This window comes from Bufo gargarizans, chromosome 11 (genome assembly GCF_014858855.1).
Source record: "Bufo gargarizans isolate SCDJY-AF-19 chromosome 11, ASM1485885v1, whole genome shotgun sequence".
In the NCBI taxonomy this organism is placed as follows: Eukaryota; Metazoa; Chordata; class Amphibia; order Anura; family Bufonidae; genus Bufo; species Bufo gargarizans.
Window position 1 is genome coordinate 87696103 of NC_058090.1, and position 16541 is coordinate 87712643.

The 16541-nt window shown below is 44.4% G+C and overlaps 1 protein-coding gene across 1 annotated transcript in view; it reads right to left on the reverse strand.

Moving 5' to 3' along the window:
• Window positions 1-1402: 1402 nt before the first annotated feature.
• CRIP2 (cysteine rich protein 2) overlaps window positions 1403-16541 on the reverse strand; it is a 61889-nt gene continuing 46750 nt past the window's right edge. Inside the window, exons 5-8 of the mRNA XM_044271769.1 lie at window positions 15330-15398; window positions 12511-12605; window positions 4388-4445; window positions 1403-2027 (exon numbers count right to left, since the gene is read on the reverse strand). Coding sequence (XP_044127704.1) covers window positions 1960-2027; window positions 4388-4445; window positions 12511-12605; window positions 15330-15398 — 290 coding nt within the window. The 3' untranslated portion in view covers window positions 1403-1959. The remainder of the gene's footprint in view (window positions 2028-4387; window positions 4446-12510; window positions 12606-15329; window positions 15399-16541) is intronic.

Consider the following 16541-nt stretch of genomic DNA (forward strand, 5'->3'; position numbering starts at 1 on the left):
ACACAGCCTAGTTGTGCTTGGAGAGATGCTGGGAGTCGGCGGAGCTCCAGTAAGTGTGGCGGCTCCCTGCAACACCTGATCAGCAGGGGTGCTGGGACTCGGACTCCCACTGATGTGACAATGAGGACCTATCCTAAGGATACGCCATCATTATCTCTACCTAGATAGGGATTAGCAACTTTTTTAGTCACATGGCCGGTGTTACTTCCTGTCCGGGCCCTGGTGCATTGACTACCACAGATTCGCCTTGTCATAAATTATGGCAGCATAGGGGGGAATCTAAGACCAATGTGAAAAGACGGTCATGGTAAACGACCCTCATTGTATTTTTTCTTGAAGACATTTTGCTAGTCATCCAACTGACTTTCTCAATTAGAATAACAAGGAATCTCCGGCATAAAATACTGGTGACTCATGCTTCAGCCAGCATGATCTGTTTATCATAATCAACAAGAGCTGTGTAGGAAGCTATTTATATTAAATTGGTGTAACCAAGATTTAATAGAGGTGGAGGGGTGCGACATTTATTGTCTGCCACTTACAATGCTGTTCTAACACCTCTCCCAAGGCCGTTTAATCACATCTAAAAGATTCAGTCATGCAAATGCAATCAACATCTTATCCTCCATGAGGTCCCTGACCTTATGTTGATTATGATAACTAGATTATGCTGACTGAAACATGAGCCACCAGTATTTATTGCTGGAGATTCCTTGTACAGGTCATTCTAAATGAGAAAACCAGTGGAATGACTAGCGAAATGTCTTCAAGAAACAAATACAAATCCAGTTGCTCTGATGTATCACTACTGAAATCTTAGGGCTAGTTAGCATCTCCATTGGGGGCTTCCTTTGCAGATTCCGTCAAAGAGTGGACTAAAAAAGCAAACATCCAAACTGAAATCGAACAAACCCCATAATAGTCAATGGGGTCGGTTTACATCTGTTTATTTTCTCCGTTCTGCTCCACTAATGGAAATGACTATTACCGATGTGAACATGCCCTTAGATGCTGACCTGTGCAGAGAATTCCCGGAGACAGGATTACAAATGCTACATTTCCCTTTTGTCTTAAGAAGTAAAAAAATACTGACAAAAAGACCATGACTCTGGACTCCTTAGAAGCAGGAAGTTTTTCGGAGTCCCAGATCATGTCACATGACCTATCTTGGCACTGCTGACCGAGTGGCTGAAATGAGGAGAGGGAAGCGGCCATCATTATAAGGCCTCATGCACATGACCGTATGTATTTTGCGGTCCGCAAAAAATACCTATGACGTCCGTGGGCATTCTGTATTTTGCAGAACGGAACAGCTGGCCCCTAATAGAAAAGTCCTGTCCTTGTCCGTAATGCGGATAATAATAGGACATGTTTTATTTTTTTGTGGAATGGAAACGGAATGCACACAGAGTAACTTCCGTTTTTTTTGTGGACCCATTGAAATAAATGGTTCTGCATACGGTCCGCAAAAAAAACAAAACAGAACGAACACGGAAAGAAAATGCGCAAGTGCATGAGCCCTAAGTCCATATCATAACTTAGGGGGTAGTTAGTGGATACTGTGCTGACCCACTTGTTTAGCTTCACTGACCAGTCTAAAGATCATTCCTGGTTAGAGATTCCCTTTAAGGTTTTGTCATTCACACGGAGTAACCCCCCCAGTGTCTGTGACACAAAGCAGGACCTTGACATTTTATATATGGAATTTCAGAAACATCCTTATAGCTGAACCTAAAAAGACAAATAATAACAAGAGACCTTTCGGTAGCACATAGACCCTTATACACATAACACAAGACCCTTCATATCTTCCATTGTCCAGTACAAAATACAGAATAGTCAGGAGTGCACTTTGCTTATTATCTACATGTTCCCGGCCGTCAGCTTAGTGTTATCAGCTAGAAATGGTACAAGTGGTGTGAGAGGCGTCTGCTGCAGCTGAAATAGGGCTTCAAGTCCTTAGGGTTGAGCCTTTGCCTCAGGATCTTTATCATAGATGTAGCTTCCGACTCCTCCGGTGTTCACACCTGGAATACAAGAGCGAGAGTTACTCATAAATGCATTGCTGTTTCAGAGTTAGAAAGTCTGTGAACCCTTCAGTATTTTCTGATAGCTGGCCCAGTATGCGCTAAAGGGGCTCATTCACTTTAGATAGGGGTCGGCTGAACCGTCGTCATTTGGCGGACAGCTAATACTTCTGTCCCCTCGTGGACATGCACAATCAGCTCGAAATTCAAACAATTTTTTTTTGACTCCTTTACTATATAGATTGCCAAAAAAATTACATTTTTGGAAGCCAAGTTCCTTATTCCAACAGAAGAACCTCAGCCCCACCGTGATACACGTGACCAGGATGGCTTGCCGCCACAGATCGATCTAGGAATTCTGAATTGTATGATTAAATTCTACAGGGAAATGTCAAAATATGAAGGTCCATCATAAAATGACCACACCGTAGTCCTCGGTCAGATTTTCTGATAAATGTCCCACAAAAATAAGTCATATTAGTGGCTTCCTCCAGCGCTCAGCTGTAACCTGTGTTCACTGACACAGCAGTGCCCCCACAGGTGAAGTAATGCATTACCAGGTGCCAGCTGAAATCAGTGTGCTGTCATGTAAGGGTGTACTGGGTGATCCAACAACACAAGCTACTAACACGGAAAAAAGGAAGTTTGTAGCAGCACAACAAAAAGATATAAGAAAATATATAAGAAAATAAAAAATCCTTTCTAGTGGTGGTGCCAGCCGTGCCAGTCTGAAGCTCCCCCAGCAACACGTAATACTTGTAAGGAAACCGCAGCACTCACTTGTCTTTAGTTTTTTTTTATGTAATCACCAACACAATGCGACCATACTGATCGAAACGTTGCATTGTGTCGGTGATGAAATTTTGAAAAACTGAAGACAAGTGAGTGCTGCGGTTTCCTTACTAACAGCCACTCTCTGCTCTAGGAGGTCTCAAGTCAGATACTTTCCTATCATCTCAGAATACCATAATGAGTATTTGCATCTGCACAAGAGAATTTGATGAGTATATGGCGGTGTGTTTATTATGTGGAAAATCATTCTTTCCTCGTAGAAATCCATTATTATCTATGTACATATGAGCTGTCTTTCATTTCTTGCCCCCTTGGTTTTCTGTTCACTGCCACATGCACAGATATTTCTCCACCCCAGGAAAATACATAATCGAGATGCTTTCAACATATGAAAGGGATTGAAACAATTCAGACGAGAAAGGAAGACAGCGCAACGTAAGCCAAGTACTCATGTGTGTGTCTAAGTGAGCGTGAAGTGTAACTGAAGTCACAGATGTCTCCTTACGCCCCGTCTGGCTTTAGAGGAGGTCATTTTCACTTTCTCAAATATCCACAAAGACAAAAATGTATCTTTCCATGTCTGAAGGCTACAGCTCAGTGTCTGTGGTACACAGCTGGAGGAACCCCAGGGTACACAGGAAGGAAGGAGTCGATGATTGGATCTGCATCCACAGGAATACATCTCCAACTACTTGTAGACTTTGGGTTGTCCCATTAAGGCAACTTATGCCTTACCCATGGGATACGGGTCTGATCAGCGGCTGTCCAAACGATGGTCAGCGTGTCCGTGCTCCCCATTTGAATGAAGTGGCAGATATACATGCATGTCTGCTGCTTCACTCAAACCCACGGGATTGCCAGAGATAACCAAGTGCTTGGCTACCTCCAGCGGCCCCATAAAGCTGAATGGAGCGGCAGCACATAGACGTGACCACCGCTCCATTCAAACTGGGGAGTATGTGTCCACGTTCTCGTGATTGGAGAGGGCCCCTCTCAATCAGTCACCTATGCCCTATCCTGTGAATAGGGAATAAATTGCCTTAATGGGTCAACCCCTTTAAACATTTGGTGGGTCTGGCTTTAACTCAGCAAGGACGTTTCTAATGTCCTTGCTGAGCCTGCAGCTGTTGTCAGTCATAGCTGGGCTCACCACAGAGAAGGCAAAGACTGTTTACTACATCCCCGCCTTCCTATATACACCACAATTTACATTCATACAGGTCAGGAAGTGACCATGATGTCTCAGCAATCATGTGATCGTCAGGTGGCAGGTAACTATAGATCCGCTCTGTAGTGAGGCTGCCTGTAACTGGGGTTAATATGCTGGCTCCAGCTACAGGAGAAAATATAATGTTAACATGCTGCCCTAAGATCAGTGAAAAACAGACATTTTTGTAAAAAAAAAAAAAAAGATAATACAAAATTAAAGTTAACATAAAAATAAAGCCCTGTGTTCCACTGAAAAAAAAATTCAAACAACCAAACAAAAAACTGCTTTACTAAAATTTAAAAATAATGGCTCAGTATTTCAATCTCCCTCCCAAAGTTTCCAATTTTTGCAGGCTTACCTTTTGGTCCAAAAAGGATTCCGTAGCAAGGCTTATGACAATAGGGCTGTCCATCATGCTGTAACAAGTAGAGAAAACGTATTAGTGACAATGGGTTAATTAATTCTGGAAAATTACGTATAACTGGAGCTGCAGGCAGTTATAGAACCCAAAATGACTGGGCCCCACAGCAAAATTTTGAACGGGACCCCCCAGCAACTTCTTAGTAACTCCCTCCTCCTGTGCAAACCCCCATCCCACACACACAAAATCCTGTGGCCAGTCAAGATTACTCTCTCAGAAGAGGCCCGGCAGCTGCTCCGTACGTTTCCTACACGTATATATACAGTATGTTATGTCACTGTATGTACTGTTACTGTATATAATGTCATTGTATAATACTGTTGATGGGGCTCTGACAATAAGATCTTTTAGTCCTCCTTCCGGGCGGGCCCCTTCTGAGTTCGGGGCCCACAGCAGCCCCTTCCCCTGCTGCCACTATTGCTATGCCCCTAGCTGCAGGAATGAAGTCACAGTACACCTAAATTAACCAAAATCTTATTTTACAGATTTTTAAACTAGGTGAGGTTTTCTTCTCCCACCTAAGGATGAATTCAGAATTTTGCAAATGAGGCTACACTGTCATTTGTAACCGCTCTGTGGACCGATAGTGACTAGTATTTTAATGTATTCTGAGGTGGCCCTCCAAACCCTACTGTCCAAATAGAAATGGTACTGCACACCTTTTAGTGCAAAGGCGCCCTGTAAAGGACTCTTCAGTCTGGATACTAGTACAATACATTTGCTGTGAGGAGGAGGTCCTATCAGTGACTGACAGCCTTCCCTCTATGAGGAGGAGGTCCTATCAGTGACTGACAGCCTTCCCTCTATGAGGAGGAGGTCCTATCAGTGACTGACAGCCTTCCCTCTATGAGGAGGAGGTCCTATCAGTGTCTGACAGCCTTCCCTTTATGAGGAGGAGGTCCTATCAGTGACTGACAGCCTTCCCTCTATGAGGAGGAGGTCCTATCAGTGACTGACAGCCTTCCCTCTAGGAGGAGGAGGTCCTATCAGTGACTGACAGCCTTCCCTCTATGAGGAGGAGGTCCTATCAGTGACTGACAGCCTTCCCTCTATGAGGAGGTCCTATCAGTGACTGACAGCCTTCCCTCTATGAGGAGGAGGTCCTATCAGTGACTGACAGCCTTCCCTCTATGAGGAGGAGGTCCAATCAGTGACTGACAGCCTTCCCCCTATGAGGAGGAGGTCCTATCAGTGACTGACAGCCTTTCCTCTATGAGGAGGAGGTCCTATCAGTGACTGACAGCCTTCCCTCTATGAGGAGGAGGTCCTATCAGTGACTGACAGCCTTCCCTCTATGAGGAGGAGGTCCTATCAGTGACTGACAGCCTTCCCTCTATGAGGAGGAGGTCCAATCAGTGACTGACAGCCTTCCCCCTATGAGTAGGAGGTCCTATCAGTGACTGACAGCCTTTCCTCTATGAGGAGGAGGTCCTATCAGTGACTGACAGCCTTCCCTCTATGAGGAGGAGGTCCTATCAGTGACTGACAGCCTTCCCTCTATGAGGAGGAGGTCCTATCAGTGACTGACAGCCTTCCCTCTATGAGGAGGTCCTATCAGTGACTGACAGCTTTCCCTCTATGAGGAGGTCCTATCAGTGACTGACAGCCTTCCCTCTATGAGGAGGAGGTCCTATCAGTGACTGACAGCCTTCCCTCTATGAGGAGGAGGTCCTATCAGTGACTGAGAGCCTTCCCTCTATGAGGAGGAGGTCCTATCAGTGACTGAGAGCCTTCCCTCTATGAGGAGGAGGTCCTATCAGTGACTGACAGCCTTCCCTCTATGAGGAGGAGGTCCAATCAGTGACTGACAGCCTTCCCTCTATGAGGAGGAGGTCCAATCAGTGGCTGACAGCCTTCCCTCTATAAGGAGGAGGTCCTATCAGTGACTGACAGACTTCCCTCTATTAGGAGGAGGTCCTATCAGTGACTGACAGCCCTCCTTCTATGAGGAGGAGGTCCTATCAGTGACTGACAGCTTTCCCTCTATGAGGAGGAGGTCCTATCAGTGACTGACAGACTTCCCTCTATTAGGAGGAGGGCCTATAATTGATTTACAGCCTTCCTTCTATCAGAAGGGAGGTCCTATCAGTGGCTGACAACCCCTTCAGGAGTTTACCAATCTACAATAGAAGAGATCAAAACGAATTTAACGCCAACATTGGGCGCAAGTATACATTTACTATTATTACTATGGTAAATGTCTGTATGTATACGGTATACGCTTTCTTTGTGAAATGACTGGATGCTTTAATTTACTTAAATTGAGATAAAAAGTTCAAAAGCGTAAAAACTGTATAATAGGAATAATATTAAATGCTAATCAGTATAATGTTGTAGCTCCCCCTGGTGGGCACAATCTGGCAGCACACACGGCTTAGTTTGTACATGACCTCATAGATCAGGAAAATGTAAAGCTTATAATAAGGAGCGTTTAACAGCTTCCCTGAAGGTAACGAGATAGTGAAGGCAATGAGCGACTGTAAAGGAATGGAGAAACAACAATGCATGAATTAATCATAGATGACATCCAATACCTCAGACTTCTGGAACAACAAGATCTACTATAGCTTGGGGTAACTGAAGGCGCTCCTGACAATAGCGCCTGAACAAGCACTTATTCATTTACACGTATTATAAATGTCCAAACTCATTGCAACACCATGAAGATGCCAAATAACCTGCGGCTGCACAAAGTGGCCTTGATAGATGCCAAGAACATTTCACAAAGAGAAGCGGAGCAGCTACAAGAGCTTGTAGGAGAACTGGCAACACGGTGTGCTGGTGGAGTCTAATTAATTCACTGATCCTTCTTAAAGGGTTTCTCTGGGAATGACTGAAAATGGCCACCTTAGAAGGTGAGGAGGACTGGTTGCCTCCACTTGCAGAGCTGCCTAGGTGGCACTTGCATACACTTCATATTGGTGAGCGTTCCTGTCAGGCTGCTCAGCCATGATGACATATCACATCATAAGCATATATTGTACAGCAGTGTAACGAATCCCCACCCCTCACCTCCTAGACAGCTCTGCAAGTGGCCACAACTACAAACCGGATTCCAAAAAAGTTGGGACACTATACAAATCGTGACTAAATACTGAATGCAATGATGTGGAGGTGCCAACTTCTAATATTTTATTCAGAATAGAACATAAATCACGGAACAAAAGTTTAAACTGAGAAAATTTACCATTTTAAGGGGAAAATATGTTGAATCAGAATTTCATGGTGTCAACAAATCCCAAAAAGGTTGGGACAAGGCCATTTTCACCACTGTGTGGCATCTCCCCTTCTTCTTACAACACTCAACAGACGTCTGGGGACCGAGGGGACCAGTTTCTCAAGTTTAGAAATAGGAATGCTCTCCCATTCTTGTCTAATACAGGCCTCTAACTGTTCAATCGTCTTGGGCCTTCTTTGTTGCACCTTTCTCTTTATGATGCGCCAAATGTTCTCTATAGGTGAAAGATCTGGACTGCAGACTGGCCATTTCAGTCCCCGGATCCTTCTCCTACGCAGCCATGATGTTGTGCTTGATGCAGAATGTGGTCTGGCATTATCTTGTTGAAAAATGCAGGGTCTTCCCTGAAAGAGATGACGTCTGGATGGGAGCAGATGTTGTTCTAGAACCTGAATATATTTTTCTGCATTGATGGTGCCTTTCCAGACATGCAAGCTGCCCATGCCACACGCACTCATGCAACCCCATACCATCAGAGATGCAGGCTTCTGAACTGAGCGTTGATAGCAACTTGGGTTGTCCTTGTCCTCTTTGGTCCGGATGACATGGCGTCCCAGATTTCCAAAAAGAACTTCGAATCGTGACTCGTCTGACCACAGAACAGTCTTCCATTTTGCCACACTCCATTTTAAATGATCCCTGGCCCAGTGAAAACGCCTGAGCTTGTGGATCTTGCTTAGAAATGGCTTCTTCTTTGCACTGTAGAGTTTCAGCTGGCAACGGCGGATGGCACGGTGGATTGTGTTCACTGACAATGGTTTCTGGAAGTATTCCTGAGCCCATTCTGTGATTTCCTTTACAGTAGCATTCCTGTTTGTGGTGCAGTGTCGTTTAAGGGCCCGGAGATCACGGGCATCCAGTATGGTTTTACGGCCTTGACCCTTACGCACAGAGATTGTTCCAGATTCTCTGAATCTTCGGATGCTGTTATGCACAGTTGATGATGATAGATGCAAAGTCTTTGCAATTTTTCGCTGGGTAACACCTTTCTGATATTGCTCCACTATCTTTCTGCACAACATTGTGGGAATTGGTGATCCTCTACCCATCTTGGCTTCTGAGAGACACTGCCACTCTGAGAAGCTCTTTTTATACCCAATCATGTTGCCAATTGACCTAATTAGTGGTAATTGGTCTTCCAGCTCTTCGTTATGCTCAAATTTACTTTTTCCAGCCCTTTATTGCTACTTGTCCCAACTTTTTGGGGATTTGTTGACACCATGAAAATTTGAATCAACGTATTTTTCCTTTAAAATGATACATTTACTCGGATTAAACGTTTGATCTGTCATCTACGTTCTATTACAAATAAAATATTGACATTTGCCATCTCCACATCATTGCATTCAGTTTTTATTCACAATTTGTTTAGTGTCCCAACTTTTTTGGAATCCGGTTTGTAGTCCTGCTCACATTCTAGGACATTTTTAACCCTCCCCCCTTTAATGGGGTGCCTGGGAGTTAAAGGGACTAATCATCTATTGTATCAAGTTTTTATGTGAATCATAATTTAAACGAATTTTTGGTGATGTCTATAAAAAAAAATCCTGCAGTTTTCACATAGGCCACTGAACCTAATAACAGGCGCCACTTCTTGGTCTGTGGAGATCACTTTTTAGCAGTCATTTTAATCATCACAGACAGGATTACAATGACAGATAACATCGTATCCACCATTCAAAATAGTTGATTTCACAGGTTATCTACTCTTCCTCCCTGCACAATGAGCTTTGCACAAGTCCCAGAACATGACTAGAAATGGTCCATAGTGGCTGCTGTAAAGCATATCTCTAGTCCAGCGCAGCATGCCCTCTGGTTAGAGGATTGTTTGTCTGGGCATTTGACCTATAGAGGTTTATGGTGGATTCCATACCAAAAAGCCACAGACGGATATAGTAGAAACCATCTCTCCTTGTTTTCAGTGGGAGGCCACTGCTTATGGCTGTGCCCATGCCAGGAAAGAACATGTCCTCATGGTCGCCGCAAAACATGAAGCTACATGAGCAGCAGCACAGACCCCTAATAATGGAAAGTGGTTTCCTAAGGTTTTGGTGCAAAATACTCTGTCTGAATAGTCTCTAAGGGGGAAATATTGCAGCACAGTCAGCGGGCACCCTGAAGATGCCGTCCCCTATACCCTGAATCATCCTCTTGTGTAGAAGAAGCAATCTGGGTAAAGTTAAGGCAAGTGCTTGGCTGAGGTGATGACGCGAGGTCCTTGGAGACGTCATTACTGCAGGGGACATGGACAGGAAAGTCTGGCTTGTTACTTTCCTTGCTGTTATCATGTAAATTTCTTTAAGGAAAACACCTTTACTATGAGAGCTGGTTGGGACCCCGAGCTACAAGCAGCACGATTTTCAGAGCGTATTATTTAACTCACTTATATAGCGCCAACATATGCCGCAGTGCTTTACGGTGCATTTAGACCAGCAGATTGCTGGGAAGGAAGCGAAGACCGCTGCATGTCAGTATGAGGACGAGGGATCGCTATTGCCATCGCTCGTCCTCATACAGCCGCACTGGGCAGCAGATTGCTGATTAAACCGCACAATCTGCTGCCCAGAACCGATCATTTACGTGCTGCACGAACGGCAGGATCGAAACGCTCGTTCATCGGGTGATCGGCGGCACCTTTACAGGGGCAGATTGTCGGAGAGGAGCATTCGCAGGAACGTTCATTCCCGATAATCCGCCCAATTATTATTTCTTTTAGTACAGCAAATAAATAATAAAGAACAGATCATTTTCTGATGGCACCAAATGTATGTAAAATGAGGAAGGGATATGATAAGGGGGCGTGAAATGTGCTGCTCTGTAATCACTATAATTAGGTGTGTTTGTACATGATAAGACTAATCGTGTCTGGTTGCCTTATATAACCAGTTGTAGATAGGGATCCCCAGGCCACTTGCTGCACACAGGAATGCAGGAGGATGCAGTTTACCCTTTACTTTAACCCCCACAGCACTCTAGAGCGAGCCTGTACAGAACAGATCCCCTCCTGATCTGTGTGCCGCCTGTCACTACACAGGGATATAGAGAAAGGAGATGGAAATGTCTTTATGGGCTTCCCAGCAGTTACATCTCTGGTAGAATCAATTGCTTCTGGGGGACTGCGGTGACTATGGAGGCGGCCTGTCTGTCCCCAACTACCAGAGGACTGTAAGGAGTCATAGCTGTTGATAAATGGCGGTATCCTGGCCATTCATCCACAGCCACGGCTTTCACATTGCACAGATGAGCTGTACAAGTCACTGGTGCTGGTGCAGTTTTCATCACCTGCAGAGCAGCACTTCGTAAATGAAGCCACCGCCATCCTTATAACGTACAGAAATCTGATTAATGATTTAGGCTGAGATGAGAAATCAAATGACGTGTCTGCTTTTTACCTTTAGTCCATCTTAGCAGCCATTGGCAGGTGACATGTCCCTGGCTGAAGGCTGAGTCCTGGGAGCCATCAGACTGAGGTGTCTCTTTCTGCCATAGTAATCAGATTTTTGTAAATATAGATGTAGGTGGAGTACCTGTTTAATGAGCATTTCATCTTCTATAATCAGAACCTGGGTGCTGATGTAATGTTACATATTTCGCTAATCCTAAACCATATGTACATTAGGATTTACCTGCCAATTTTATCAGCCGATTTTATCAGCCGAAAACCACTCATTTTCATATCGAGTATGAATTTCAGATGTCTTACATACATGAGAAGAGTGGACAGAGCTCCCACCGCACCTTCATGTGCTTTATGGCAGTAATGTATTATTTGGCAGTTTATGACTCTCATACAAATCAGTTTGTGTCACTTGATTGTTTGTCGACAAGACCTCACTAGCAGATGCTTTTGCCGCAGCCGCACCCCCCTTCCCCTGTGGCGGTCTAAGTTCAGTTCAGTAAAACTGTAAATCTTACCGTATTGAAGCCAAGTAACCGGCTGGGGTAACACATGATAATATAATGGAAAGTTCTGAAGCTTTCAAGTATATATGTGTTTGAATTCCACTGCATTTTGCTAAATCTCTGTTTGCTGGGAGTGAATAGAACCATTTACTGTTCACCTGCAGAGACTGACAGCTTGTTGTGACTGAATACAGTGTAGACACTCCTCCAGATGTAGTGATCATTAACAGGGCAGGCACCACGCTAATGCACTTACCATTAGACACACTGCGTTAATAGTGCAGCACATTGTCTGTCATATTAATGTATGTATGTATGTAAGTTAAATACATCAGCAGAGCAACAATGTAGGTGTCCCCCCACCCCCCCTCCCTCTATCAAGACATGATGTCATATCCTAATACTTCTTCTTCTAGGAAGACCCCTTTACACAAATTAATCAGTACTGTTCTAAAAAAAATGATTACTGAGAAACAAAGACACCTGGGAGGAGCACTAACAGCAACATGCATCAGCACTGCCATATTGTGCTAGATCAAAGCCTCTTATAGGAATTTGCCTATCCACAGGAAAGGCCAGCGATATCCGAATGGCGTGTGTCCGACTCCTGGCACACCCTCCAATGAGCTGTTTAGTGGAAGCTCCGGAGGTGGAAGTCAGAACCAGAACCATGAGCAGTGAACAGAGCTGGTAAGCGCTGATCTCACTGAAGTAACTGGGAGCAGCACCGCCGTTACCAACTTCGTCTGTCCGTAACCAGGACTACAATGAGACTTCTGATCAGTGCGTGTGTCAGACCACGCTGATCAGGTAACAATGGCTTATCCTGACAGGGCATCAATATCTAAGTCCTGGACAAGTCATTTAAGGGTTCCACCATTTTAAGAAGTTAAGCCTAAGTATAAAGAATATTTCTCACCTCAGCGTGACCACCTGGAGTTAGAGTTTTCGAGCAACGGTCACATCTCAGGCAAGGTCGATGCCAGTCCTTCCCGAGGGAGGTCACTTTCTCTGCTACAAGACAACCAGAATAAATGCTTTTTTAAATATGATCATGATCAAATGACATCAAGGATATGTAGTAAATGCAAGTTTAAGTTCACTAACTCTGTTCCTTGTTCCTGTGCTTATTGGATTGCTCATTCCTCTGACCCAAGCTTATCTTCTGACCACTCTCTGTCTCTCCTTTGGTACTGCATAGCCTGTCTGGTTCTGACCCATTTATGTACGACCCAGTTTTTGTGTTGTTTTGTCTCTTGGTGTTTCTGTATCTGCATGTAAGTAGCATAGGGGCTGTCAACCAGTTGCAGTCTTGCTGGGTTCTAGGTCAGGGCTCACTGTCCTTGTCTGTCCCTACTTACAGTCCTTACAGACAGCTGGCGAGCCCAGACTTGGTCATGTGACCGCTGCCGCAAGTTACTGGCCTCAGCGGTGACTAGTGAGCCTTTGTGGGACGTCATCACTTCTGGTCAGGAGGGGACCAGAAATGGCAGGAATGGGTATTACAGAGCAGAAGCAATTTGTTTTTAACCTGTTACCTGCCTGTCATTCCTCTATTTAGGGTGGACAATCCCTGTAGACTCTAAGTGATAAAAGCTAATCATCGGGGTGAGGGTCTCAGCAGCAGGACCCCTCTAAGGAATCTGCTCACATATTCTACTTGATGAGAAGACTATAGTGTAAAATAAAAGACAAGTCCGGATCCATCCTCTCATGTCGGGCTGATAGTATTTCTTTCGGTCAGCAGCCTCCTAGTTCTGTCTGTTCCTTCCCTTGGTTTTTTCCAGATGTGACAGCAGGAAATGACTGCCATTAAAGCTCCCAGAGGGGTTTTCACCATGTTTTTCACCAGAAAACTGAACAATACATTGGCAGTCATACATACTCTCAGATCACGGTTTGTAATCTTTCAAACTAAAGAAAGTCCAAAAGAAGCTGGGGAAATAATTTAGGGCGAAGTGAGTTTCATATAAACAGGTTCTGGTTGGGGGTTACCTTTATAAGAGCAGTTATTCTATTTTCCCAAAGGGTGCACAATAGAGTATCATAGTGTATTTAGGAGCAATGACTAAAGGACCCTTCACACGGGCCAAGAATCGGTGCGATTACTGGGAAGGCACGTTCCTAGGAGTGCTTGCTTCTGATAATTGCCCTGTGTAAATGTGTTGTGCATCACCTGATGATGATTGTCTGTTAGGTGACCGTACCTTTAAAGCGGCACCAAAAATCACTGTTAACATCTGCGCTACCTGATCCGGTCGTCTGTTCCGGCAGAGACTACTAAATTTCACAATATCTGGCATAGCCAGGTACTGCCGTTCACTGCCGGACCCCGTTGACTATAATAGGATCTGGCTGGTTTCCAGCATGAGTACTGGGTTTTCGGCTTGAAAAAGTCTGTTGCATGCAATAGTGTTGGTTCATCCGAAACCCAACACCCATGCCAGAAACCATCTGGATCCCCACCAGATCCCATTATAGTGAATGGGGTCTGTCAGAGAATGTTATACGTTGGATACAGTGAAATCCAGTAATTGGTTCCTCTGTCAGAGCAGATTAGCGGATCATATAGTGCTGATGTGAACGCATCCTTAGGCGTCGAAACAAGGATCTGCTACCGGCAAACAATAAATCTGTATGGGGACGAACGATCGGAGTAGCAAGTGCTCGCTCTGCAGGGGATGACTGATGCATGTAAATGGAGCTCTGACCTATGCTCAATGATAAGCAATTAATGGGAAGGAACAGTTAATTCCCAACAATTGCCTCGTTAGTTCGTCGGTGTCAAAGGGCCTATAGAGGATGTGAAGATAAGTCTGATTTTATCTAGAACACACTGACTTGTTTTATTATGCAAAACACCAGCCTATGATAAGTAAGAACTGATGCAATTATTTAAAGGGCCACTAATCATTTAATTCTATCTGGATGCAGATGATTTCACCAGACGTTTGTACCAACAAAGCTGTTTTTCATTTGCTGGAACGGGTCATTTTAGTATCACGGACATAGTACGAGCTGTAGCAGTCTCACCACAGCTGGCAGTCAGAGCGGTTGTGAAGATGCTTAATGCAGAGCCAGGCCCGGCAGAATAAAACTTCATATTCACACTGTAAAAAAGTATGTGTGTCCTGCGGGAATGCAAAGGGTGTTTGTATTCTTTACTTGCAGCTACTGTAAGCCAAAAGATTAGCGGGGGAGGCAATGACTCATGTGAGACGTTTTCCACAACCCCCTTTAAAGGAGGTCTGTCACTTCCAAAATCAGTTTCAAAGTGAGCATAGTGTCATGTCTTGTGAAAATCTGGTCCTCTCATCCTGAGAAATGCTTCTCTCTATTTTTATACAAGTAAGGTTTTCAGTGCACCTGGCTTCCCTGCATCCCTACTACTGGCTCTGATGGTGGAGCGATGGTGCACCAAACAGAGAGACTCTGCCAACGGTGCACTAAAAAACGTATTTGCATAAAAATAAAAAAAATAAGCATTTCTCAAGACTACAGGACCAGATTATTACAAGAAAGGTGTGTTTGTTTCCCTCCATCTACCCTACATGGTGGTGTGCTTACGATTTTGGAGGTGACAGACTCCCTTTAACGAGGTTCTCCACTTAAAAGACCTGTAATAAATCAGTGGTTAATGCAGCAGGAGGAGACAAAAATGTAAGTCACGCTCCTTCACTTCATCTTCGCTCTGTCCAGTGAGAATAAAGCTAATGAACTGAATATTTTTTTTCTTACCAAAAAATACTTTCTTTTCACAGCGAGGACACAAGTTGGGTTCTCCTGTAAAAGTTGTTATACTTGAAGCTGAAAGAGACAAGAGTTAAACAAGTCAGTGTAAAATCCTTCATCAGGCTGCAAAATGCCATATACAGACAGCAGGAGGCACTGTTCATCATTTCCGATTACCCGCTGCCTGCCCTGACTATAGGCTGCCTATCGTTAAGAACCACTGCTACCTTGCCCTGACCTCGGACTAGTTTCACAGATAGGCACGAACTCTGCCTTCCCTGACCACTGCCTGTTTACTGACTTTGTATATCGTCTAATCCCATCAGTGTTTCTGACCCATGAGGTTCAGCCGCCAACTACACTGGGACAATCTTAAGATGCAGCGGCCTGGCAGCTCGCCTACAGCGAAGCTCAGATGCCTATATAGGGGTTAAAGGATGAATACCAGGGGACTGCCAGGATAATGCCCTTAGAGATAGCCCAAAGCCAAACCAGTTACTTAGTATACCATACCCACTACCCATTACAAAAGTAGCTGTCTTAACTTACTTATTGTTATATATACTATGTACTGTTCCTAGTCTTGAGCCTCTTGAAATGTACTTTCTACTTGCAGAGACTTAGGTATTAGGGAGCCCTCAGGGCAATGCTTCCTGGGGAAGGTATGCAAAACAGCGCTCTTTCAAAGGGGAGAAATTTCTCTATAGGTAGTTGTGGCAGAACCCGCCTCGCCACTGGGCATTGGAGAGGACTGGCTGGCCGCCTCCTACCTACTGACTATGGCCCCTGGTGATTTGGTACGTTTGAATGCAATTTGGGCATGTGCTATTTTATATTGCTGCTACTGGCCCTTTAATGGCCATCCGGGGACATGTCTGACTTTTAGGAGCAATGCCCCTTTAAGACTGTGTAGCAGATTGCATTCAGGCTGTCTTAAATACTATGTATGTTATTATGTGTTCTGTTACATTGTATCTGTGTATGCCAGGGTTCAAGTTAGTCCATTACGTTTGATAATTGTATTTTGTGGATTGCGTCTGAGACAATGCTTATTGTGTTGGTTAATTACATCTCAGACAATGCTCATTGTGTTTGGTTTATTGCGTTACAGATAGAGGGAAGGGGATTTTGTGTACAATTGCTGGGAAGGTTTAAATACTGTAGATACATATGATTGGCTGTGGGTGGTACCTTGTTGGAAGATATGTATAAATCAGT